The sequence below is a fragment of the Furipterus horrens genome, unplaced genomic scaffold (genome assembly GCF_987537825.1).
Source record: "Furipterus horrens unplaced genomic scaffold, mFurHor1.1.pri manual_scaffold_8, whole genome shotgun sequence".
Lineage (NCBI taxonomy): Eukaryota > Metazoa > Chordata > Mammalia > Chiroptera > Furipteridae > Furipterus > Furipterus horrens.
In genome coordinates, this window is record NW_028327178.1 from 90,515,165 (window position 1) to 90,542,912 (window position 27,748).

The 27,748-nt window shown below is 49.2% G+C and overlaps 1 protein-coding gene across 3 annotated transcripts in view; it reads right to left on the bottom strand.

Annotated features, from left to right (window-relative positions):
• The window catches only part of NOL4L (nucleolar protein 4 like), a 118,384-nt gene that overhangs the window by 27,400 nt on the left and 63,236 nt on the right, over window positions 1-27,748 (bottom strand). The window contains exon 1 of one of the 3 annotated variants that reach the window (XM_090286221.1): window positions 5,636-5,773. The exons of 1 other annotated variant lie outside the window; for it this stretch is intronic. Coding sequence is in view for 1 of the 2 variants with exons in the window: in XM_090286220.1 (XP_090142346.1) it covers window positions 2,004-2,063 (60 nt within the window). In the remaining variant the exon portion in view is untranslated. Of the gene's footprint in view, window positions 1-2,003; window positions 2,071-5,635; window positions 5,774-27,748 lie in introns of those variants that run through there. One more of the 3 variants, XM_090286220.1, reaches the window with a different exon arrangement.

The window sequence follows — 27,748 nt, forward strand, 5'->3', positions numbered from 1 at the left end:
AAGTGCTCCCCTTGGATTATCTCATTTCACCCTTATCACAGCTGACCAGGTAGGTAGTTACCAGACCCATTCTACAGGTGAGAAAACTGAGGCTCCAAGAGGTTAAGGCACTCGCCCAAGGTCAGGAGCTAACAAGAGGCAGAGCCAGATGTGTACGATCCTGAAGGCCCAGACACACACTTTCCTGCTTTCAAACCTCTGCTCACTGCCCCTCTCACCTGGAATGCCCATACTACCGTGGTGCTCCATGACCCAAATTCTAAACACACCCCGCCTCTCCATCAACTCCAGCTCAATCTCCATTGTTACTCTTTTACACAGTCTGTCTCCCTGTACCATTAGCCCCAGCAGTTAGTCAGGCACACAGCCCTCAGCTGTAGCATGTCAACACACTATGGATCTCTGCCCTGTCTTTCTCCAGAAAACCTTAAGTCCTTTCAAAAGTGGGGACTAGGCTGTATGTTTCTGGAACCCCTGCAAAGCCAGGGAGACTCACTGAATTGGCTGAATTGCCTGGCACGATACTGGTATTTAATGACAGTGTGGCATTAGTTTGACAATTAAGGACTTGGTCCCATCGCACACAGTTCTCGAGTGGAGACCATATGAAACCCAGACCCTAGTGGGCGGGCGAGCTAGCAGCAGAGCTGCCTTGCAAGGTCTCCTTCCTACAGCAGAACCTAGGGGTTCACTGGCTCAAATTCACTTAACTATGTACCCAAATGATCCCCCTCCATTCTCCCCCTGCTCTGGCAGCTCAAATTGGGAAGAGATGGGCTACATTTTACATTGACATTGCAATTACCTAATAATGAAGGGCAGCCAGTGCCCACACACAAAGGGTTTCAGGGCAAGGGTCTTAGGAGATTTCTTTGTAACAGCCCCCCTTCAAAAAACCAGCACCCATGCCAGGCCTAGCTCCAGATCTGGTACCTGCCCCAGCTGCCTGAGTGCTCCATAGCTGGAGGGAGAGCTGAGACCCGAAGCCAGGGCGTCCACCGAGAGCCCACATCACAGCGTGCCCACACCAAGAGGCTGCCTCACCACACTTCCTCCCTTCAGTGGAGAGAACCAATTCCTTAACAATGTTTCTCAAGATGAGGCCCAAAGGGAACTCATGGGAGATAAAGCTACAATTACACACACTCACCCACAAGCTCACTGTCTCTCTTCAGAGTTGACACACACTTACCAAGCATACACTATGTGCTGGGGTGGTGCTAGGGACAAAGACAACTGAGGCAGGGCTCCTTTCCTCCAGGACTTGTTATCTAGGGAAGGAGAAGGGGGCTGTGGAACCCCCTCCACGGTTATCTACTGACAGCCTCGCTGTCCCCAGCAAGTTTTCTCATGGCCCCCAGGGTTTTGCCACATGACTCCCTATTTTCTAAGTGCTTGTTCTAAGATTTTGACACTACTGCTACAGCAATTTTTTAAAGTGAGCAATCAAGTCCATTAAGAGTAAGTTCCAATCAACCTTAGTTTCCACACCTTCACCTTCAGGGCTGACCTAGGAGAGAAGCCTTCCCAAGATCCCTTTGCAATGCATCTGCTAGAGCAGAACCCCCAGCTGCAATGGGTAGTCTGTAACTTCACCCACTTACACTGAGCCAAGGCTCCAGGAGCAAGCTAATTACACAGGCAATTACCAGCACACACAGTTCAGAGCCCATCAACAACTGTGCAGAGGGGCAAAATACACCCAAGTCCAGAGGGACCTGTAGAAGGTGGGTAGCGCAGGTTTGCAAGCGGCAGAGCCCCGGGCCTGTGCATAGACCTAGAGTGCTCCCCACGCTCACCCAGAGGTCATAACTCACAGGTCAGGTGCTTCTTGCTTTCCCCTCCTGGAATTTCAAGGGATTTGGGTCTACTAATTTCTCTCTTTCTGTAAACAAACTTCAGTGAAACTTTCATTAGAAAATGCATGTACAATCCATTGCTTCTGGGCCCCTCTCTCCAGACGCCATGTGACTGGCTGGCTAGCTGCCCCTGACTCCTCTTACCTCTGCCCTCAGACACCCTGAAGCCTGCAGCCTTGCCCACATATCGGTGAAGTCCACCATTTATTCGGCACCAAAGGGCCTGAGCCATGGTGGTTCACAGAATGATACAGCCAACTGCCCTTCTGAAAAGGGAACTCAGGAGTGGGGGGGGGGGGGCAGGCGGGCAGTACCCAGCCAGCCCCTGGGACACACCCCAATCTGGGCAGAAAGAGAGGAGCCTGCCCTGCTCTTATCTGCAGTCCAAAATTCATGGGCAGATTCAGTTTCTCTCCACCCAGGTTCTGATGCCCTTCCTCCTTTGCAAGCAAACTAGCACCAACCACTGCCCAGCCCAGGAGGAGGAGAAAATGGGAGACCAGAGGGGAAATGGTGGAAGCGCGCCTGTATCCATGGCATGTAACTATGGGCAGGTGCTATCAGTAACCTGATTATTTTACAACTGGGGTCAATTTCTCTGGAACTGGGTTCCTGGTGTCTCTGAAGTTGAGCCATTTGCATCCTCCAGGACAGGGATCCTGGGGCGTGCCTCACACAACATTTTCCAGGCCTTTCCCCAGAGCTTGTAACTCTATCTCTACCACTTGCTTTGAGAAAGAAAAGGAGGAGGATTTGCTGAGAATTTCGTACAATTGTAAGCCACAAGCCCTGACCAGGAGCCTTGGGTATGTATTTCAGAAGAGGGGTAGTGGGTACGGACATGCAGGGGCTGTTTCTGGGCCGGGCATGAAACAGACCCCTCTCTGTCCAGCCTCTGGGTCTATTTGATGAGAGGCTGAAGCTCCTGCCAAAAGCCCACCAGGCTGGGCAGTTGCTCCAGCACCAGCTCTAGCCAAGCAGGCAGGCACTAAGATGTAGAAAGTGAGCAGGCCCTCCCCAGCCCTGGAAATTCTTTAGGACGAGGCAATTCCTCCCCTTGTCTTCATGTCAGCAAGCATTACACACACAGCCTTCTCAGCATGCCAAGAAGGTACTGAACCACATTTGACCCCAACTTAACCACTTCAGTTCATCAGATGGCTTATTAATGGGAGACAACCCCGCCGACACCCCCTTTCAGGATCTAAAGGAACCAGGGTTCAAATCCCCGTTGTGAAAGGACTGCACAAATGAAATCTTAGGGTGGTCTGAGTCACCCACTGCTCCTGGGAGCTGTGGGGTCCCAAGACTGCTGCTTTATGCTACATCCCAAGCCCATCTGGCCACCAGGGGAGGAGGCCAGCCTTCCAGGGACACACCCTGCACAATTCTACTCCTTCCTGCTCACATAGCTCCTGTGCTTACAGGCACAGCTCTTCTGGGAAATGTGAAGTGGGGAGGGCTGAGACGTAGCCAATCACCTACCACATCTGAGGTATCCTCTTGTCTCTCTCTCTCAAACACACAGGGTCTGCCAGAAACATATTCACATATACATGGGAATGCTCTGTTGTCCTTGCTGTCATGGACGCTGGATGCTGGGAGTGAGCATTTTCAACACCTTCCTACTAGTGTATCAAGTGTAAAACAGGCTTTTGTTTCCTCAGTAAAGGCAACTGGCTGTTTTCCCAGCACTCCTCACCACTAGGGCCTCACTGATACCCCAGGCCCTGCCATTAACAGGGGTCTCTTTAAAAGGAGGTTGGAGAAATGGGCTCTAGCAGACAAGGTTCTTCCAGCCGAAAGGAGGGCTGCAGAGGAACCACTCTGACACAATGCCCTGCGGGAGTTTCTTTCCAAGAAAAGAGCCCAGACGAAACAAAAAAGTTCTTAAGCAACTCAGGGGCAGTCCAGCTCCACATGGCCCCAGGGTGGCCCAGGCTGGGGAAGTTCCCCAAAGTCAGCCTTCTCAGCTGGGAGAAAGGTCCTGGGGTGCCCTAACTCCAGCTTCAGAAACAGGAAGGTGCTGAATGGGGCATCACCCAGCCTTGGTGCAGAGGGTGTAGGAGGAGGTGGTGCCCTAAAACCTTACTCTGTAAGACAAGCACAGCTTGAGGTGGGATTAGACAGAAGCTTGATATTATTCAAGGGCACATTTAGGCCCTAATGGTTTTCCAATGAAGGGGTAATTTACTACCTGGGGGTTAAACTACCACTGGGGCCTGGGCCATAAAGAGGCCTTCCCTCCACACCAATCCAAAGCCCAGAAGCAGGGGGCAAGATGGGGCCCCTGGTCTCATCTACAGATGGCTTTCCCAGAGTTGGGTGAGCCCCTCCTCCGGCCCCCTCAACTCCCTGTCACAAGCCCCACCTGGTGGGGCCCAGGCTGGGGTTTCCAGCTGATTCTGGGATAAGTAGGGCTTTATCTCAAGGGAGAATCTATTTCAAGCCACAATCCTTCTCAGAAAGAGGAGGAAATCACAGAGTCCAAACACCATTTCAGGTGAAATCAGGAGGTTATTAATCTCCCCTCAGAGCAGACAGAAAGAAAAATCAATGTTTTAGAGGGGGAAAAAAAGATTCTATTTGAATTAATGGGTTTGTGGCTTCTCAATTGATCTGCGCCTTTTCACACTTTCTTTTTGTGCTTTTGTGTTCTTGGGGAGGAAGGAGGGAGAAGGGAATGGGGGGGGGGCTCCCGAGAAGGAAAAGGACAGTCTAACCTTAACCTTTCTCCAGGAATAACGCTAATTAGCGAGGCTTAATGAGAACTTCCCTCAGGAAGCACCGCCCGGTAGGGGCGACCAGGCTCAGGCAAACGCAGCTCCAGGTGGGAGTAGCGGAGGACGGGAGGGGAGGTCACTTCTGAACCCCAGCAGCTGTAATGAAAATGCAAATGGCACTCGCCAACCCGCCCCACGACAAAGTGTCGGGAGCCCTGGAGGACTAGGTGAAGAGCGGCGAGCGGCGGCGTAAAAACCTAACTTAGCCCGGGCGCGCGCCCTCACTCCGGACGGCTGCCCCCGCCCCATGTGCCCCCTTCACGAAGGAACTGCCCCTTCAGCGAGGGCCGCCGACGCCCCCGGCTCTCGCTCCCACCTACACCTGAGCGGGACACCGGGTCCGCTCGTTCCGAGCACGGACAGGGAGGGGCCTGCCGAAGTGGGTCCAACTCTGCGAACCTAGTCCCAACTCCCCGCGCCCAGGCAGGGAGCCCCTCCCTGCCACTTAACGCTTCCCGTCCTCACATCCCTAAACACAGTCCACTTCCCTTCTCGCGGCCGCGGCGGCGGCAACCCGAGCCCGGCCCCCACGCCGCCGCCCGAGGACGCCTTCCTCCCCGGGACGCGGTGCCCGGCTCGCTGCAAACGGTGTGGCCGCCGCACAATACCGCGGCGCGGCGCACACAATCACCGCCCCCCAGGACCGGCGGCGCGCGCAGCCCAGAAGTGCAGTGCGCCCGGCGACCCCCGGCACTCCGGGCTGGGCACACCTCTCGGGCACCTCACGGAGTGCAGCCTCCGCTGCCCCCGCCACTCGGTCACACTCACCCGCCCCCCGCCCCAGCGCACTCCGCCCAGGGCGCAGCCGCTTCCCTACGCCCCTCTGCTCAGCCTTGGCGCAGGAAGCTCCCCCGCGGCCCCCTCCCCGGAACCCCCCCAACCCCCGCCCCCTTAACCGCAGCTCAACGGCCGGCGGCAGCGGTGGGAGGAGGGCGGCGGTGGCCAGGGGCCCAGAAACTGCCCTATCTCGGCGATCTGGGCCGGACTCCGTACCTGGGCGGGAGGCGAGGCGAGGCGGAGACGGGCGGTCGGGCTCCGCGAGTGAGCGGCGGTGACAGCCCCACAGCTCCAGCTGCTGCTGCTGCTGCTGCTGCCGCCGCGGCCGCCCGGAGAGAGGGGCTGGCACCGCCGCGGCGCGTCACTGCCCGGCCCGGGGGCGGGGGTGGCCAGGAGGAGGGCCCAGGCAAGCGGCGGCGGCAGCGGCGGCGCCGAGGCCGAGAGGGAGGAAGGGGGAGGGGGGCACCGGGCACGGGGAGGCGGGGGAGGGGGGCGGGACCCGGCACGGGGCGGGGGCCGGGGGAGGGGAGCGCCGGGAGGGCGCACGCTAGGGGAGTAGGAGGAGCAGCAGGAAGAGGAGGTGGAGGGGCGGGCGAGACGGAGGAGTGGGCACGGGGGGAGGGGGAGAGGAAAAGAAGGCACCCCGGGAGAGGAGAAAGGAGGGAGAGGCGGGTGGGGGGAAAAGAAGAGAAAGGAGGGGGTGCTAGGCCAGGTAGGGAGGTGGTGATGAGGGCGCACTGGACGCACCGCCGTGCGCTTCTGGGGCGAAAGCGCTCTTAAGGGGGAAGCGCTTCGAGGAAGATCCCAGCCGGGGTCTGAGCCCGGGAAAGAAGGCTGTGGGGTCTGTGCCCTCCCCTTGCTCCCGGAGGCCGCAGTCTTCGAGTCTCGGGCGGGGGTTGGAGGGCACACAGCCGGCTCTCCGCGTTCAGGCCAGGAGAGGAGAGACTTCGCCCAAAGAAAGTGACTCAGGCACCTTTAGGAACTCGGCGCCCCCGGGGCCTTCGGGCAGCCCTCGATCCCGGCGAGTCTCCCGGTTCCCGGGGGACGTGGGCCCTCGCTGGGCGGGGCTGCTGGGCCAGGGGCTGGGTCCCTGGGCTGTGGGAGCGAGACTCAGGTCTGGAAAAGCCAGGCACGTGTCTGGCTCTCTGCCGGGCCCCCCATCCCACCTCAGGGCCCCCTTTTCTTGATCAAGTTCAAGCTCGGGCTCCTCGGCTCGCTGCTCACTCCCCTCCCCCTCCCTCTATTCCGCACCACCTCGCCTCTTCACTCTTCCTTTGTCTCTTTCCCACCACTTATTTTACACCCACCCTTGCACCCCTCCTTCCTCCAGGCGGGCGCCTAAGAGTCCAAGCTGGGTTCACCTGTCCGACTCAAACATTTCAGCGATCCCGAGAGCTTGCCACGGGCTCGCTCCCGGCTCCCTCCCGGCTCCCTCCCACCCGTCATTGTGCTTCCTCTAGACCACACCGTGCGGGCTCCTAACTGAGCGCCAGCTACAGTTGTAAAGTAATGGGATAATATCAAGAATGCAGCTCTATCTCAGACCTGGGCGCGCACTGTACGCGGAGACACAGCATCGCAGGCGGGGAATGATCCACGCGGATCAGAGACGCCGTCCTCCGCGCGGACACACCTCGTCAGCCTGGGGTGCTGGAGAAGGCGGCATGGGGCGTCGCGGGGTGAGGGTGGGGGGCCTCGGATCTCCGAGCTAACCTCAAATTCCGCCTTGAAACATAACACGCTCTTCCCCAAACAGCAGAATTGGAGCCGACAGAGAAGATGGGTCAGGGCAGATACCCCCCTCCCCAAATTCACAGTCTCCGTTACATCAGATCAGCCTTCAGAAAAATCTTGTGCATTAACAGGGATGGGGAGCTGCTCTCGTGAAATTCTATAAGGAAATGGCCAAACACCAAAACAAAACCTAATAACGATCCCACCTCCCGGTTCCTCTGGTCGCATCCGAGGAGGAAGGGCAATTTCTACTGACTTTACGCTACAACTTATTCACAGTGGAACCAACAAAGAAGAGAAAGCGAGACAGCTACTGCAATTGTTTGCAATTTTGAAACAGACTGCCTTTAACCTTACAACTTTTTTTTTTTTGTAAAAATCCTTTTCTTTCTTCCACTGAACCTTTGCATTGTGAACAACCCGAGGTAAACAAGGCTCCCTCTACAGGTGAGACTTGGAAGTGCAACAGTACAGGTTCAGAGCTCAGTATATTTCACCCACTAGAAAAATGAAAAGATGACAACACATCAAATTAAGGCACATAGACTTCCTTCCTCACACGCCGAAGACTTTCGTGTCAGTATACCACTCCCATGTTACTCACTAGCACCTTTTATCCCTGAAATCAAGTGCGTTTTCAAACCAATTCACTCTTACCAGTTTTCTCTGTGAGATCTTGACTTTGCATCCTCTGCGGTGGGAGCCAGTTTGGAGGCTTCATTACCTGAAAGTCCACACATGTTGGTGCCCAGTAATGATTTTTAGAATTAGTAGCCACAGCTCTTCAGCTCATCCAGAGAAACGTAGGTGTTTCAAACACGGAAAGTGTCCTTCCACACTGAAAGTGAGGTAATTCAGGCCCAGGATTTCCCATCTCTTCCCACCACATTTCCAGAGACCTTTGACTTCTGCTGGCCTGAGTCACTATTTCACAGCAGTGGTGGACGTTTGAGCTTGAAATATAATGCCAAATCCAACTGAAGTTCAAAGGTGGAATTGAACCCAGATAACCCAGTTCTTCTCTGACTAATAAAAGAGAGATAGCGCTGCCCAAAAGGGCAGAGCAGTGATTTTCTCTAAGCATGAAATGTGAACTCATCTACCATCCTTGCGATAAAACAGCCCCAGCCCCACTCAATCCACCAAAGCAGTTGGGAACCCTGGAATAACCTGGCTGTTTAGTAGCACCGGGAATTAGGCAAGTTTTATGTGTGCTGAAGCCTGCAGAAATCTCCTGCAGGAGCTGCCTGCCACTCCTTGAGTAACCTTGTATAGGTTGCTTTTAGTGTCCTTGTGCCTCTAGACAGCTCCCTCCATCCTTAAAGTGGCCACAGCACGGGGTCCTAACAAGGAATGGCATGGCCTAGTTTTCTGACCACTAATTCTCCCAATGATGTGTCCCAGTCTGGTGGGAGATCATGGCAGAGAAGGCTGTTACCATCTGCTTAAGGGGGCAGTACTGCCTTCATGTCTCCTCCAGGCTCTGCAAACAGTGGGTGCTTTTGTAAATAAACAGCTGGTGGGGCATTTGCCCTATGGTGCTTTTTAAGCAGCAGCCCCTCCTTGTAGCTTCCTATATGAAATGGGCCTGCTCCACAAGTGGGGACCTGGCCATGGGAACCAGGTCATTATTATTGGGAATAACAGGATCTTAGTGTGACCAGAGCAGATGCTGTTTAAGCATCTCAAAGCATTAAAAAAAAAACAAAACCCCACTTATCCCTAGAAATTACTTATTAACGACAGAAGGAAACATGTACCTGCACAATGGAGAGATGTGCCAGACATGCCCCAACCAAGTGATCAAATTGAGCCAAGTGGGGCCACCAGACATGATGTGCTCACCTCCTGAAGGGATGCAGTAGGAGGACAGAGCATCACTTCTGTTGTGTTCTCCCCCAAAATGCTTAACCTGGATTTGTCCTGAACTCTTCAAAAGATCCACTGTCATTAATCTGGCTGTTCTAAATTACGAGACTAAAGAGAAATAGCAGCTAAATGCTAAGTTGGAATCTTGGTTGTATCTGAGACAGAAGGATTGAGGTACAGACGGCGTCAAGGAGAGGCAGAGGATGGAGGAATGAGGGACAGAGTAGAGACAGGGATTGAGGGGGGAGACAAGTGTGAACTCCGGGCTCAGTGGTCAGGGGAGTCCAACATGTGCCCTGCCCCTGGGATGGCCGAAGTGGACAACTGGGTGAAGGGCTGGGGTACAATCTTTCAGGCAGAGAGAACAGCTAGTGTAAAGACTCTGAGGTGGGAAGGGGCTTGGCATGCTTGAGGAATAGGAAAATGACCGATGGCAGTGGGCAAAGAGGAGGATGGGGGCAGATGCAGCTGAGAAGGCACACAGGGCCCGGCACACAGAGCCTCGTACACCACTGTGAGGTGTGTGGATTTTATTCTAAGAGTGAGGAAATGATGCAATATGAATTGTTTTTAGATCAGAGGAGAATGAGATTATAAGGAAGCAAGAGTGGCAGTGGGGAGACCAGTAAGGAGGTCTAGCCAAGAGTCTAGAGAGTCTAGCCAAATGGAATCGGTTCAAATTCTGGCTCTGACACCAGACAAGTGACCTTGGGCACCATACTTAAACCTCTGTAAGCCTCAATTTCCTCACATACAAAGTGGATAATAGAGTAGTGTGTTTAAGGTAGCATTTGACACCAAAGTGTCCCCTTTGAAATTAGAAACTGTAGTAGCCAGCCTCCAAGAGGGTCCCTAATGATCCTCACTTCCTGGTGTCACACCCTAGACCCTGTCTCAATGAACGGGGCTGTGAAACCAATGGAATAGCTTGAAAATGCGGGTGTATGCCTTCTGAAGTTAGGTCATAAGATACAGCTTGATCTTTTCCCCAGAAGAAGTACTTGGTAAATGGGAACTTTTGTCATCACCAGGATTCTAGATTTTCACTATGATGGTCATATCCCTCTCCACAAAGTCGTTTACTCAGCCACCAGCAATATCTGGCAGTTCTCATTTCACTACACACTTGTCAGTGCAATTTCTTTTATCTCTACCCATCTGAAAGGTGAAAAATGGCATCTCTTATTTTCCTTTGCCTCTTTCATTTGGGAATGTGAGCAAATGTTTATGTGTTTCATGTTTATTGGTCACTTGTATTTTCCTTCCTTCCCCCACCCTACCCCTCTTACACTTTCTTTCTCTCTTTCTTTCTAACAACCTGTTCATATTCTTCGTCCATTTCTCTACTTGGGTACTTGGGTTAGCAGTCCTATCTTTAAAAATTTTTGTAAGATGTCCTTGGAAATGAACCTTTTGTCATATATTTTACAAATATGTTTTCCTTTTGTTGTCTTTTTATTTTGTTTATGAAGGGATTTTTTGCCATATGGAAATTTTATATCATCCCATTAATTTTTTTCCTTTAGGACTTTAGGGCTTCTGGTCAAAATGAACGTTTTCTTTTTCCACTTTAAGATGATAAAAGTAATTCACCCATATTTTCTTCTAGAGCATTTATAGCTTCATTACAGTTAAATCTTTATTCCATCTGTTATTTATCTCCATATAAGTAGTGAGGTGAGGATCTAGCTTATATTTTTAATGGCTATCCAAGTTGTCCCAATACCACCCTTGAAATAACTCATCTTTACCCACTGATTGAAAATGCCATCTTTATACTACATTAATTTCACATTATTTTTGGAATTGTCTATTCTATTCTATTTATCTACTCCTGTCCCAATAGTATAGCTCTAGAATATATTTTAATATCTACCCCAATGAACTGTCTCTACCCCAGCATAATAAAGACAATTAAACCCATGCCACAGCAGAGAGACACTCTAGGTGAGGCACAATTATGGAGAAAGGAGGGATGTTTCCACCTGAGGGGCTGGGGAAAAGGGAGGTGACATCTACTCTGAACCAAAAGAAGGCAGGAGGAATGTGACAGGTGGCAAGTGGGGCAGGTGGCCAGGCAGAAAGAGGAGCCTGGATAGAAGCACCAATGGTTTCACGTGTGCCTGATTCAAAATACTTGGTCTGCAGGCTGGGTTGTAGCTCAAGCTTATCCATTTATGCTTCGTATTTGCTGATTTTTGCGCAGGTAGCTGCAATCTCCTACTTTGATACCTTTGCTGAAATTAGGAGACCCTGTCCAATACTGTTTCCTCATTTCTATTCTATTTAGATAATTTCCCACAATGAATACAACTAAAAGAGCCTGACTTGTTGAAATGCACTCTCCTAACAGCCACAACAATAGTCAAATTAGTTTCATCTATCTTTTGTGTTGCTTTAAAATGTCATCAATTAGTCTCTGTTCATGTCACTCTCCTACTCCAAAACCTTCAACAGTTCCCAGTTGCTGGCAGAATCAAATTATAGTTCTCTGGCCTGGTGTTCGAGGCCTTCCACAGCTCTGCTGGCTGTATATCCTTCTGTTTCAAACAGTGACCTGGGCTTCAAACAGACTCACCTTCTTCTGCCCCTCAGTCACCCATGCGTGAGTGACCCTCTCCATGCCTTTGATCATGCATGCTTTCAGGCCCATGTTCTTTCCCCAAATATGTATCAACCCACCACCACATGCCAGGCACCATAAGTATGAATGAAGCAATGAACAATACAGACACAGGTCTGCCCACTTGGAGCCTGCAGGCCAGCAGGAAAGAGATTAAACAAATGACCATACAGTTTCTGGTCACAGGATATATACTAAGTTTGTACTTGAGAGTTGTGGGACCTGCTAGGAAGGAAGTACCCAGCATGTGAGAAGGACATAGTGGATCCTGGAGGGTTCCCTTGAAGCTGTGACACGTAAGTTGGGCACTGAGGAATGCACAGGTATTCACTATGTGGAAAGATGCTTTGGGCAGTTGGCAAAGACACCCTTCAACCCTGCCAAACTATGCCCCCTGAACTCGCAATGTCAATCTCACAGACCACCAGCTGGCTCTGGTAATGGGCTTCTCTTAGTCTTCTGTCACTTAATCACTGTGGTTCTTCCCATTTTCTGTGTTACACCTCATTTCCCCAACGGAAGTGAGCTCTTGGGCTGGGACAGGCTCTTAGGTGGCAAAGTCCCTGTGGCATCCCACACTGCATGACTCAGGACCCGGTCTTGCCCACTGCCCAGCACAGCCCTGAGGTCTGCGACAGAGCTCTGAATTAATCATACCACCCTCAACATGGGCCACACTTGGTAACTCCCACAAAGTGCACTCCTACCTCTTCTCTTTTCCTTCCTTCCTTTCTAACACTTTGCAAGAGGCCCAGCCAAAACTCCAAGACCAGACACAAACTAGCACTCCCACTCCTACATGTACACACAACAGAAACAAGTACTGGTGGTTCCCAAAGAATACATTTCGAACGATCATAGCAGCACTATTCACAGCAGCCCCCATTGTCTATCAACAGGGAATGGATAATTGTGGTACATCTACACCATGGAATACTACTCAGCAATAGAAAAGCACAGACTAGCTCTGCACACCTCAACACAGAAGACTCTCACAAACTTATCCTTGTGAGCAAAAAAGCGCACACACCACATGAATCTATGCTATTAGAGGTCAGGACAGTGGTCACCCAGGCTGAGGGGTACTGACTAGAAGGGGTGCACAAAGGGTCTTCGAGGTACTGACAAATGTTCTATTTCCTTTTCTTTAATCCTCACCTGAGGATATGCTTATAGATTTTAGAGAGAGAGGAAGGACGGGAGAAAGATAAGAAGAAAAACATCAATGTGAGAGAAATGTTGATTGGCTGCCTCTCACAGGAGCCCCAACTGGGGACTGAACCTGCAACCCAGCTACGTGCACTGACCGGGAATTGAACCCTCGACCTCTCAATTTACAGGACAATGCTTCAACCAACTGAGCCATACCGGCCAGGGCTGTTCTATTTCTTGATCCAAGAATTGGTCACAGGAGGTGGATTCGGTTTGTAAAAACTTACTGAGATATCCACTTAATGATACATGCTCTCTTCTGTACTTGTGTTATACTTCAATAAAAGTTTGAAGAAAAAAAAAAGCCAAGGCTAGTTACCACAGCTGAGCAGCTTAGAGCTCAGCATAATCAATAACTGCACCAGGACCCATGCTGGATGGTAGTATGTTACCTTATTTAATCAGCCAAATAACAAGGTCTATATTAATTGCCATTTTATACCTGGAGTAGGGGCTCTTTGAGGGAGATTAAATGACTCATCCAGTCACCCAATAGCGAGGATACAGCACTCTGGGGACACGCCCACAGTCACAACACTGGGAGCTAGTGGCCATGCTAGGTGGGAGCTCGCGGTGGGCCCTGCTAAGGTGGGACCACTGAGCTGAACTGTGTGACGCTGCGCCTCACTGACCTCTAGCAGAGCAGGGAGAGGAAGTCTCCAGAGCCAGTCTGGGCCCACAGCACAGCCAGAGGTTCCCCTCAGGCTGGAATTGGGGTGGGCTGGGCTGCTGGAGGCCTTCAACCTCTGGCCAGACCCCCAGGCTACTCTGGGCAACCCCAGAGGGAGGCTGGGACCGGGAAGTCTGCTGGGGAAATGCTAGCTGGCTCTTCGGCAGGTGGCTGGGGGCCAGAAGAGGGCCCCTCTGCAGGCTGGAAAATGCTAAATTAATCTGCTGCTTCAAGAAAGACATGCTGGGGAATGGGAGCAGGCTACCAAGAGAAAGGGACAGGCAGCACTTCCCATTTCGGCTGAAATCCGGTTATGACGGAACCCACAGGTGATGTGTGGGTGGGTGGGTAATGGCTAAGGGTTCTGGAGCCAGAGCTGCTGGTGCCTGGAGTCATGTGACAGGTGGTCAGCAGCTCCGGTGGGGGAGCAGAGTAGGGAGCAGGTGACTGGGGATGTGCTTTGTTTGCATTCAGCCCTTTCCTCAGTGTGACCTCAGGCAGGTGGTGACTTAACCGCTCCAAGCCTTGGGTTTCTCATCTCTAAAATAGGGGGTAACAACAGGAACTTGGTTCTGAAAGGCTGCCGTAAGGCTTAAATGCAGTGATGCCTGCAGGGAGCTGGCCTGGTACCCAGCTCAGAGCACCCGTCCAAAACTTAGTTATCATTAATGATGAAGATAATGTGAAAAACAAGTAATTAACATTACAGACATCAGTCAACACAAACATTTATTGAGCCCCTACTATGTGCTGGGGCCTGGCCCAGGCGCAGGGACTGTGGTGGTAAGATAAGCAGACCTGGGCCTGTCCCCATGACGCTGATGGCACTGGCTCAGCTGAGAGCCTTGGCCTGTCCCCACCCTCGCTGGCACTTTTTTTCCTTTCTCTTCTCCCTCCCCTTCCCTTGGGAAATAATAGCATTAATGTTGGAGGGAATAGGGCTCTTTCTCTCGCTAACTCTGTGACTTTGGACAAGTTACTTAAGCTCTCTGAAACTGAGCCTCTGTTTCTGCATATTCTCTGTGAGAGACCTGATACACAGAAGGCCCTCAGCAGTTGTTCCTGTTCTCTTCCTTGCCTCCCTGTCCTCTATTCTCTGTCCTTCCCACTTCCTCTGTTTCTTTTACTGTTCTTTTTCCTGCTGCGTCTGGGTACCTGTTGTGTTGTCCTGTGGTGCCTTGGCAACTTAACACCCATGGGCATCGTCAAACGCAGGTCATGGTGCCTAGGTCATGCAGATACTGTGAACTAACTTACCTGGTACCCAGACTCAACACTTCTCCCTTTCCTTTCTCAACTACAGAGAGCCGGGAAATGCATTTCTTTCTTGCTCAGCCCCCCTTACAGCTGGAGGTAGCCATGTGACCCTGTTCTGGCCAATGAGATGTCAACAAAAGTCTATCGGCAACTTTCTGGGAAAGCTTTCGCTTTGCTGGACTAAGCTTATACCACCCCTTCCCATCTTCCTCTCACCTTGAATGTGGACAAAATGGGTGGAGCAATAGCAGCCAACTTGCAACCATGAGGAAAAGGCCAACAATATCACAGAGACACCAACCCAACATTGCCAACCTTAGTGCTAATAGTGGTCCCTTCATTCTTGTTTTAAGAGGAAAAAAACCTTCATGTTTTGCTGTGCAGTCAACTGGGATTTTGTACTTTTTTACTCAAAATCACCTCTGACTGGTTCGCAGTCCTCCTATTTGTGGATGAACTGGACAGCAAGAAACCCCACTACCAGGTGGCCTTTTCTCTAGAGTGTCAACTTCTTGAAGAGACTGAGAAGGGGGCTGTGTTTGGGCACCTGTTGTGCATGCTGTGGTTCTTTGGGGGAGACAAGCACTTATTTCCATTACCTCTGGACTCCGCAGGAGCAAAAGATGTCAATGCTACTGCACAGGTATGCGTGGGCACTTCCTGAGCTACAGCAATGTTCCAATTAAAGAGTTTCTTCTGTTTCACTCCTACTTTTTCTTTAGACACTTAAAGCCATTCCAGACATCCAAGCCTTAAAATGACCATGGGCCTGGCAAGGCATGGGGTCTGTCACTCATTTCTTCCAGGGAGAAAACTGCGGGAGAGGGAGGAGTGCCCAGCCTGATGTCAGGCGGTTTGTGGTCATGGCGGACGGAGCCTCTCTCTCTGGCTGTCTTCTGTATCCAGCCCAAAGCTTAGGGCTATCCAGACCCTGTTATTGGGGTACTGAAGAAAGCTGAAGAGGGGCTGCCTGAGGGTAGAAGGGGCAGATGGGTGGAGCTCTGGTCCCCTTTCTCAGCTCTGCCAGTGACATGTCCGCCTGCTGCTGACACTTCATACACTGGACTTCCTCCCCTGAAGAGGTTCCTTGAAGAAAGGGGTTCCTCTGTCAAAAAAACAAACTTTGAAAACCACTAGAGTCCAGCCCAAACTGCTGTTCCACTAACAGGGAAGCTGCAGCATGGAGAAATGAAAGTTAGACAGCTGGTCAGGGGCAGGGCCTCACCTAGAACGAACCAGAGTCACTACACTCCTTCTTGGGTGCTCGTCTCCACTTGCAATCACCCTGAGTTATGCATCTGCTCTCCTCTGCCAGAGGAAGATGCCCCATAAGGCTTCACATTGCACATACAAACTTGGTACCCAGCTGGCAGGCCCTGAGCGCACTGTCCTCTGCAGACTGCGCAAGCTTATCCCAAGCCTGCCACCCCCTCACTCCCTCTGTCCTAGTCCCCTTGTTGTTCTTGTTGTTCCTGCCCCAGGGCCTTTGCACTCACTGTCTACTCCACCTGCAAAGCCCTTTCCCCTTCATCACCACAGGGCCTGTCACTTCTTATCATTGGGGTCTGGGCTTGAAGCCACCCCTTCAGAGAGGCCTTCTCACCTGGAGGTGCAATTTATCAACTAACCCTGTTTTAATTCTCTGTCCTAAACTCTTCACTTTTGTGTGTGTGTGTGTGTGTTTTCCTGATTGACCTGTTTATCATCTCTACAGTCTGTAAGCTCCGAGACTAGGTTTCTTATCTGTCTCACTCACTGCTGAATCCTCAGTGCTTAGAACAGTGTCCAGGACATAGTAAGAACTTAAATGATTTTTGAATGAACGAAGGAGGACAATTTTTTAAAACTATACAAACACTGGGTCACAAGGAGGGCAAGGGTCTGGAGGACTGTGAGCAGAAGCCTCTGTCTGCTCCTTCTGAGTGGAGGCGGGGGAGCTACAAGCCCAGCTAAGGCCCATTAAGGAGGTAAACACAATCACAACCAGGAAAAACCTTGGCTGTGCTTCTTCGAGTCTACCCAAAGCCATTATCTCTAATTGATCTCCAGACATCAGCTGCTGAAGCCTCTGAAACCCTCCTGTGTCCTCCAGGTCTGGTTACAAAGCCCCAGCCCACCCACCCACCGAGTGGGGTCAGGTCTCCCGGAGCAGCTCTTTGCTGGGGTGCTGGGAACCATCTGGGCCCCACATGAGAAGGGACCATCAGACTGGGAAGAGTCAGGGCAGGTCAAGAACCTGTGTAAAAGCCACAACCGACACGAATGCTCAGCCAGAGCCAAGCAGCCTGTATTTCAGAGCCTTAAGTCTCTTCAAAGCCACTAAGGGTCCTGTCCTCGAAAATATGTGACAAAGATGAGGAAGACCGAGAAAAACTGCCCTGCCCAAAACATCCCACTTGCTCTAGATGAAGCAGACATTCTGAAAACTGGAGTTAGAAGATTAGTTATTAAAAACATCAACAAAAATCCAACAGGACTTAGCCACAACACACCGAGGCCCCTCTGGGTTTCAGTCAGGCCCGGCCCAGAGTTGGGGGTGGGTCACAAGGTCCCCAGTAGGTTCAGTGACCATCTGGATGTTTCAGGCCACCCCTTCCTGGCTCAGCCCAGGAAAGACACCTCCTTTCCTGTTGGATCTCTCTTATCCTTAGAGACAGAGCAGGGAGTCAGCTGCCCAGGGAGCCTCGCAGGGGTGTTTACAGTGAGAGATCCGAGAAGAGCTGCTGCCTCCCATTTATGGAGGCCCATGTAGCAAGCAGCTCCTGACCTTGCTCCTGGCTTTTCCCCTGACACAGATAAAGCATCCCCAGGCCAGCCCTGCATGCAGGATTCTGCTCACGGCACCAGGCAGCTCTCCTGCCTGCATCAGTAAATTATGGGCACTGTGTGCATTTTTTTCCTGGATAATGAAGTTGAAAGGCCACATCGGCATCCTTGCATGTAGGGGGTGGATGTCGGCAGTCTGGAAGGGGACTGAGTCTTTAGGAGCTGATGGGGACAATGAGCTGTTTAGGTTCAGGGGGCGGGGGTAGCTACTAATTCCATCAGGCAACTGGCTTTCAGGACAGGATGCTAGTTGTTTTCTGCTTTTGTCCCCACAGCCTCAGGGAAGCAGGAAGGAGGAAGAGCTGCAGACCTCTCTGAACCAGGCTGCCCTGGCAAGGCTCGTTTTCTTTGAGTGTTTGGAAGCCGCAGCAAGTTTCCAGAAAGCACCTGAAGAATCTCAGTGATATATATTGATATAAAAATGGGTTTCACACTCCTCTCTTGTCTTCTCCAAATAGAGGTCTCTAAGAAAACATTCCCTCTCAAGTTCAGAAATGCCCTGTTTTGCTTGACACTATCTTTAGGAGGATGAGAACACTGGGCTGTCAATATTTATAGCCCCCAGATTCCAACACTGGGTTCCTGATGGTCCTGGCTCACAGTGCCCCCCTCCCCGGCCCCCGTTTTTGCATGAACAGAAAGGCCTGCAGTAAAAGTAAGTGTCTTGTTTATATGGTCAGATCAACGGTGCCTACACAGCATTTTTTCTCCAATCAGAAGGACATGCAGACATTTTTAGGCATTAAACAATTTTCCCAAATAACTTTTTTTTTTTCAAGCCAAGAAAACTTTCAAAAAGAAGGACAACAAAGGGAAACCATTTCTACTAAATATTAAACCACATGAATAGACAAAGAGATCAATGGACTGAATAGATGTAGATTCTGTTTCAGATGGGAATTTAGTAAATTGTAAAGATGGCAACTTGAATCAGTGGAAAGAAAATAGATTCTTTAATGGGTGCTGCTGATACAAAAGGGTAAAGCAGGGTCCACACCTCAGAATATACCAGGATAACACCCAAATAGATCAAAGATTAAATGTCAAAAATAAAAATATGTTTACTTTTTGCTCCGTCAGCGGAGAGGGTCTAAACGAAAGGACGCCCCAGTAGCAATAAGCACACCTAACACCCAGATCTTGGTTTTTAATACGACTCTCCAATTTAAGGAATCAGAGCTCCTTGGAGAGGTGGCTGAGTCTAGGATTGGGGCAGAAGATATATAAGATGAGCCTGGAGTGTAGTGCCAGAAAGTTAAAAAATATTAAAACAAAATAAAATGAAATGAAATCCTACAGAAAAAAAAAAAAAACCCCAACCAAAAAACAGTGAGGGTGTTGTCAAAATAGCACAGGAGCCAACTGAAAGCACTCCTAATGGCCAAAGATAAAACAATTTGAGCAATAAAATGAAGAAGTATTTAATTATAACCCAAATATAAAGTAACCATGTAAATAAATGATAGAATGAATTTATAAATGAGGAAGGAGTGAGAACTCTCCCATGCACAAGAATTCCAAATAATGTATGTGGATACCTCACCTCAAGGAAAGAAACCGTAATGCCCCCACTCCGTAGGTGTGGGCTGCACACAGTGACTTCCTTCCAGAGTACACATTATGGAATGGGGGGAAACAAGTAACTTTACAGGGATGAAACCTGACAGGCATTATCACAGTCAGGTCTGACAAAGGCCAGCCCCAATAGTCATGAATCACGTTAACACTATGTACCCTTGATGTGAAGTGGTACAAATGGCACTTTATGTCTGTGGTCTTCCTCCTAATAACCCATAACTCCAATTTTATATATTGAGACTAACATCAGACAAATCCCAAAATTCTATAAAATACCTGACCAGTACACTTCATAACTGTCCAAGTCATCAAAAACAAAGAAAGTCTGAGAAATTGTCACAGACAAGAGGAGCCTAAGGAGACATGACAACTAAGTGCAATGTTGTATCCCAGATAGGACTATGGAACAGAAAAAGAACACTAGGTGAAAACTAAGGAAATCTAAGTAAACTATGGGCTTTAGGTAACAAGGCTGTAGCAATATTGGGTTCATTAGTTGTAACAAATGTATCATACTAATGTAAGATGTTGATGATAGGGGAAAATGGGAGAATGGGTAATATAAGAATTATGTACTATCTTCTCAATTTTTCTGTAAATCTAAAACTGTTCTAAAAAAACCCAGTCTATTAAGAAAAAAGAAACCATAATACTAGAAGAAAACATGGAGGTGAAGAAGTTAGCCCTTTAAAGACTTAAATACAGAATCCATTAAAGAAAAAAAAATTGATGTATTTGAGTATATAAAAGTAAAAATGACAAAACACAGGCATACCATAAGCAAGAGTACCAGATAGAGGGCTAAAGTTGAAAAAATAAAAAAGAGGCAATGGCCAACTCCAGGGAATCAAACGAAAGGAATTGTAATCACAGTATGCTAACTGGCTCAGCTATGAAAAATATACCCTGGCCGAGTAGCTCCATTGGTTACAGCATCGTCCTGATATGCCAAGGTTGTGGCTTGATCCCTGGTCAGGGTACATACAAAAATCACCCAATGAATGCATAAATAAGTGGAACAGCAAATTGATGCCTCTCTCCCTCTCACCATCTCTCTCTTAAAAAAGAAAATCAATAAATAGAAATTAAAAAATAAAAGAAAAAACAAGTAACAGGCAGGTAGTTCCCAAGAGGCGTATTGACAGTGTCTAAGAGGCACAAAGGCTAGGAATCAGGAAGAAGATAAAGAGGCTGGAAACTGAGAGTGGTCCCAGCATACCTCGGTGGGAAGAGGATGAGGGCCTAGGTGGCTAAGGCAGCAGACCCCACATTCTCACAAATCCTACAGAGTCCACACCATGAACATTTCTAGGGATCAGACACAGATGCTCAATGTTGAAGATACTGGTCTAGAGAAGAGACTACAGCAAGACGGTTGTAAAAATTACTACTGTGAATGATGGGGAAGATGCTGAGGGCTGTGAAAGAAAGATGCTGCTTCTCATGGTGAAGTCTAAGATGTTTTTTATGTTCAAGAGGACCAACTGACCTCCTTAACCACCCCAAGGACAGACCTCCAAGGTCAAGAGGCTCTGAAATCATACTGGGAAACTATGCCTCTGATCAACATAAAGTATCTCTCTTTGCCCTGTATAATGCCTTTGGGGGGGGGGCTTGAATATTTACTTATAAAAATATGTCTTTTATAAATACCAAATTGATTTTGCCATTTAAAAAACCCATCTGAATGTTTTTGGCTCTAGTAAAATTTAACCCATTTACATTTATTGTGATTTACTGGTGTTTGGTCTTGTTCCTGTTAGCTTACTTGTGTTTTCTCTTCAGTATCTCTTTTGGTTCTTTCTTCTTTCATCTCCCCATTTCCTTATTCTTTTTTTTTTTTAATTATTTATTTATTTTATTTTTGGTTATTTATTTATTTATTTATTTTTAGAGAGAGGGAAGGAGAAAGAAAGGGAGAGAAACATTACTGTGTGGTTGCCTCTCACTCGCGCCCCCAACTGGGGACCTGATGTGCAACCTAGTCATGTGCCCTGACTGGGAATCGAACCAGCGACACTTGGCTCACAGGCCAACACTCAATCCACTGAGCCACAGCAGCCAGGGCCCCCCATTTCCTTATTCTTGCTGGGCTGGTCAATTTTTCTTTTTCTTTTTTTGTTGTTGTTTTTAATTCTCTTTAGTGGTTTAGAAGTTCTACATTCTATTTCTGTTCCATGAAGATTACTCTTTAATTTTAAAGAAACACATCAGAGCCTCTGCTTTCTTAAGAGGTCACCAAAGCTTTACACACACTAAGCTGAAGCAGGGGACACAGCCAAGTTTTCATTCTGCTGTTTCTTCTGTGAGCTCATACCTTGCCTGAGCTGCAGGGCAGTCTGAGGACGGAGAAGGAGGAAATCATCGTTGCTATCCAACTCTAAAATCTGGGTGTCAGAGTCAGCACTCTGGTACAGTGGTTCTCTACAGGTTAAGAGTTCTGTGAGTCAGGCACTGTTTAGGTAAGTGATAGGTTTTCACTATAAAACCTGGTAACTGTGGTCTCCATTGGGTATGCCCATTTTCTTGGGGCTCTTCTGAGCAGGCGAGAGGTTAACAGTGTCCATGAGAAAAGAAAGTCACAAAAAGAGGTAAGGACTCAGAAGAAGGAACAGAACCCTGCTTTAATCCATCTGTGTCCCACTCCTGGTCCAAAAGATAATGATAAAAAAGTGAATGTGGTTAGCCAAAAATATGAAAATAACCCAAAGGTCCATCAATGAATGAATGGATAAACACAATGTGATCCAGTCATACAATGGAATATTATTCAGCCATGAAAAGAACAGTTCTGTCATATGCTACAACACACATGGACCTTGGAAACATTAAGTGAAATAAGCCAGACAAAGAAGGACAAATGTATGATTCCACTTATAAAGGTACCTAGACAGTCAACTTTATAGAAACAGAAAGTAAAATGGTGGTTACCAGGGGCTGGGAAAGGGGACAATGGGGAATTATTGCTTAATGGCTACAGAGTTTGTTTGGGGTGATGGAAAAATTTTGGAAACAGACAGACAGCGGTGATGGTTGCACAGCACTGGGAATGTACTTACTGCCACTGAATTATACATTTCAAATGGTCAAAACGGCTAATTTTATGTTACATATATTTTACCACAATTAAAAATAAAGTGAATGTGGCAAGATCTTCAAAGTGGGCTGGCTTCCATCTCCATTTAGAGAGATGGGGGACTGAGAAAGCTCCACCCTTGATTGTGCTCATTTCCTGTCCAAATCCTTGCCTGGCTCCCCAGTGCTGACTGAGGAAGAGCTGTTTCATGGCCTCACTTACCAGAAAGGCCATGCTCTGTCTCCTCCTCCTCCTCTTTCTTTTTCCTCTGCCTCTCTTCCTTTTGACAAACTGGTTCTGGCCTTCCCCAGCCCAGGTCCTCCTAGAGGTGTTAACCTCTCAGCTTCCCTCACCTGGACCCTCTTTGACTGTTCAAATCCCACTTGAAATAAGTCCCTGTCCCCTGAAACACCTGGCAGGTTCCCGGCCCCTTCTGGTTTCTGGTTTCTGTCCTGGGTCATAGTTCATGGCTGCTGTCTTGTCCTCTCTACTAAGAAGAGCTCCCTGAGAGCAACCACATTGTCTTATTCCTTTTTATGGCCCTGGTTTCTTGTACAAGGTCATTCACTGTATCTATTAAACACAAGTTGCATAATAATATTACTGTCAATAGCAGCAGAGGTCATTGAAACTTCCTCCCTGCTTCTAATGTCCCTGGCACTGTGCTCAGCACTGGACCTGGCTGAGAGCAGTGCTGCTCTACACTAGCCCCCTGAAAGGAGCAGGAGGGCCAATATTTTGGCAATTCCAGGACCCCTATAGACCTCACATGTGTGTCAGGGGGAGGAGTTCTGCTTCTCCTCCCCAACCCCCCAGAAGCCAAGGAAAACTCTGGGCCAGGAGCACGCGGCAGAGAAGAGGGAGGCAGAGGTTAATGGAAGCAAGTTAAGAGCCTCCATCACCCCGGCTTGCTTAAACAATGGAGCCGTGCACCACTTCACATGCTGCTGGGAGAACCATTAAAACCATTAGCAGGACATTAGCGCTGCTCCAAGAGCAGGAGAGAGGGGAGGCGGAGGAAGGTGCTGACAGCCCCCCGACTCTGGGGCAGAGCCAGGAGTTGGGTGCCCTGGGAAAGTCGCCGAACCTCCAGGAGTCTTGGCCTCTGCATCTATAAAATGAAAGGATGTATCCGGGAAGGAACACAGATGATTTGTCTCTCTCTTTCCGGATCTGGATCTGATTTCTACAACGGGTTCAAACATTGCGATCTCAGGAACAATCAGGAGAACGTCATCCATAATGTGGATATCAAATTACATTTGTGCTACAGCAGATAACTGAGCCTTCCTAAGGTTGGGGAGACCTTCTCACCTCAACCCCAGTCCCGTGCCAGATTCCTCTTTGGGTATTTTCTTAGGCATCGTATATTTAAGGCGGTTCCAGTTCTGAGGCCAAACAAAGCCTGCTCTGCCAGCATCTCTGCCAAGGACGTTCTCCCTCCACCAGCGCCATGGGCGATACTCTATCCTAATGAGTACATCCTCATCCAGGAAGTGTGAAGAGAAACAGGGCTTGGGGCCCTGGCAGGTGCACAGGTTCAGGGATGGAGAAGATCTGAGTTTCAATTCATGTTAGTGATTGTGTGACCTTGAGCAAGTGCTGACCCTCTTTGAGCTTCAGCTATGGCATCTGTTAAATGAGGATAATAACAGGACCCTGCAGAATTGTAAGGGTGAAGGGCAAAGTGTGTAAAGTGCTGGACACAGAAGAGTTGCCCCATTAATGACCCACCTGCCTGAAATAGCACCCACCCTGCTTGCTCCCTTGTCCCCTGCTCCCCTAAGCTCTTCCTATGGACCTAAGCATTGATTTTGGTTCTCCTTGTCTCTCTCACTGAACTGTGAGAGCTGGCTGGGCAGAGACTTGGCTCTGTTCATCACCGTCTCCTTGGCACCTGGCTCAGGTACACAATGGATGGGCAGATGGATGGATGGATGGATATGGGCAAAGAAGTGAGTGAAGGAAGGAAAATTACATAACCAGCTAATCTGATAGGTGGAAACATCAAGACCCAGAGAGCAAAGAGACTCCAAATAATATGGAGACTCATCACCAGGAAAACACAGCAGGTTTTAAAATGGTGTATACAAGATAATCCTCTTTCCATTCAATGGTCTGGAAGGGTGGACACCGAAATATTCACAGTGATCTGAATGGTGGGTGATGGTGACTTTTGTCACCACGCTTTTGCCTTTTTGGCTACCAATTTTTCTACTGAGGCTGTGTATTATTTGTTAATTTAAAAGTATGGGGGGGGGGACACGAATGACACAGAAAACAAAACTAGTGGCCGCCGACACAGCACTCCTCTGGATGTATCCTGCACACAGCCCTGAAAGGTCTTTGAAAGACCAGCTGCAGGGGTGGTGCTCGCTGACCACCCCTAGCCCTACGAGTGCCACCTGCACCCCTTCTAGAAGAACCTCATCTCATCAGAGACTGCGTGGAGCCAGTTCACATTCATGAAAGCTTCCTACCCTGCCCCTGCAAGAAAATGTATTCATTCTCAGTACAACTGATGTGAGGTCAGTTTTATATCTTTATAAGAATTTTCACACGTAAGAACAACAACAAAAAAGATTTTATCAGGGTACATTCTCCTATTTTCAGCTCAATGTGGCCACCAAGGTGACAGCTCCTGGGGGTCTGTCTCTTAGGATGGAGGTCCTGTGTGCATGAAGTCTGACCCTAAAATATCTTGCACACTGAGGACACCATAAAGTTTGGACACACTGAATCCAACTTCAAGAAGAATCTTTCCTCTTTGTGTGAATGTTGCTATTGGACTTTCATATCACCTAATACCCTCGTGGAGAAGAACCCATTTCCCAGCTTATTAATCTGACATGACTGGGCAATAAGCAATGTGATTCTTTTGAAAGTTCTTTTTTTTATTGATTTGAGAGACATCAATTTGTTGTTCCACTTATTTATGCATTCATTGGCTGATTGTTTTATGTGCCCTGACCAGAGACTGAACCCACAACCTTGGAGTGTCAAGATGTGGCTCTAACCAAATGAGCCGCCAAGCCAGGGCCAGCAACGTGGTTCTGTCCATTTCACAGAAAAACCCACCACATGTTTGTTGTCTGCTCAAAACAAAGTGAAGGGAGGTGTTCTACTTGCTTTACTGTTTGTCTCTTGGATATCTAATACTAGATGAAAAATGAATTATTGGGTTGTTTTTCCACCTCCCTGAAATAACACCCACCCCACTTTGTGCAGCATTAATAAAATATCATTTATCCTGGCCCCCAATGAGTTTAGATTTGGTTTATTTCCCATGTAGCCTGTGTGAGTGATTTACAAACACGACAGGTGTCAGAGTGATGAGCAAGGAATGAAACCACTTTCGGAACCTGGTCTTGGGACATGGAATTTGACACCAGCGGAGCCAGTCCCGAGGCTGTGTTTGAATTAGGGGGCCACTCCCCCACCACCTCAAGGGGAGCTCTGCTCTGATTGTGCTACAGAAAAAAAGCAACTAATTCAAATATATGTATTTTTACAAGCTGAAGAATCAAAGACTTCTGGGTCCTTGGCCCTTCCTTGCTGCTGCAGATAAATAATCTGGTGAGCAATGTGATTTTTTGTTTTGCCACGGGCCTGGCAAAAGGGGGATAACAGTACTGCCTGAGAGGCTGAGGCCTTGAGAGTTCATTGCTGTGCACAGAGTGCTGGAGACTGACAGATGAAAGGCCCTAGGCAGGAGACGGGATGCTGCTTCTGCCAGGTGTGCAAGGAGGGTCTGTCCCTTTGATCTCCAGCAGCACACAGGAGAAAGTTGGCCACTTTCAGAGGGCCCCCCATCGGGGAAGCTGTGCGTGAAGGCAAGGAAGACACAGTCAACTCCACTGTGGGCAGAGGCCACCCCATTCTCGGCCTTGGCCCCAGCTGGACTCTCAGAGCACCCTGGGGATAGAGGCCTGCCCGCAATCCTCCCCTCCTTTGGGAGAGCCCCAACCTCGTGAACCTCAGTTCATTCACAGCTGTCCATCAAGTGCCTAACACTGTGCTTTCCCCTTTGTTCAGCGTAGAACTCCTCAGTTTATGCAACGGCCACACCAGCCTCTCAGGGTCTCATGGGAGCCACTTCCCTCGAGCCACAGGGTCCTTGCATAAGCTGTTCCCTCAGCTTGGAGCACTGTTCCCTTCAGATCTTGATCTCAGATAAAACATCCCTTTCTGAGGCAAACTTCCCTGACCTCTGCCTCGATCCACCCCATCCACATCTAAATACTGACACAGCAGCATGTGTCCCACTGCATGGCACTTGTCACTGCTGCACCATGATGGCTGACGAACCTCTCCCTCAATTGTTTATGGCTACCTGCTATGAGCGGGTATTTTTGTGCTTTCTTTGCTCATCCACAGCTCACAGAGTAGGGCTCCATAAATTTGTGTTGAATGCCTGCATCCTTGCTAATGCACTGAGCCAACAGTCTTAATCCCCCACAGACAGTAAGAATCTGTACAACCAAACGAGACATAACAGGATCCATTGATGAGAGGCCACATGTGGGCTATGCCGACCACTGTGGGCCCCGGCGGAGGCCTGGGTCTAACACCATTTTGTAGCAGACAAAGGGCTGTTCAAGTTGGCTATGCCTTCACTCCTCAAGGGGACGGGTGAGAATGGGGGTAAGAATATGTGAGAAGCCAGGTGCCCGTGACAGTGTGGATGGTTACAGGAAAGAAAGGCGTTGAGTTCCTCTTCAGTGGCAGTCAGAGGAGCTCTCATGCTCAACTTCCGCCATAGTGTTCAGATTTTAACTATTACCACCCTTACTACTAACATTCCTGCATAGAACCAACATTGCCATTGTGAGTATAAAACCCCAACACCACTTTCCCCACCGTTATCTTTGATTCCTTGAAGTTTCTTAGGGAGGCAACTGTCACAGAACACCCTCAGGAGAGAAAACGCAAGTGACACGGGTGCAAACAGCTCTGTCACCCAGAGCAAAGCTTACTTTACTCAACCTTTAAGAGCTGGTTGTGGTGGGCATACCATCCCTTCTCCTTAGGGGAGTGTAAACTTGGTATGTTCAAGCCAACCTGCTCAGATCCTCAAACTGGGTGCCATAGCCCCAGGTACCACCTGAACACGTCCTGCTACATCCCCTCGGAGCTGGCTTTGGAGCCATCTCCCCTTCACCATCCCCCACTCCCTTACAATGCATGCTCAGGTTGTCAAGGAGACCAACCTAAACGAGGCAGCATGCACCCAGGGCTAAAAGTCAGACTTTCCCTGAAAGAACCCATTCCCCAGGTCAGGCCATGAAAACATTGTGGGCTCAGAGGTCACAACAAACAGGAACACTTGAAGCTGAAAGTGAGAGCTTGTTACCCTGGTTTTAGGCAGTGCTGGAGGAAGGAGGTAGCACTCTCTTGTCCTCCTTTGAAAGACAGTCAGGCTACTTGCTTTGCAAAGGGCTAGAGGGAGGCAGGACTGTGCTGGGAGGCAGGCGAGAGTGGTTT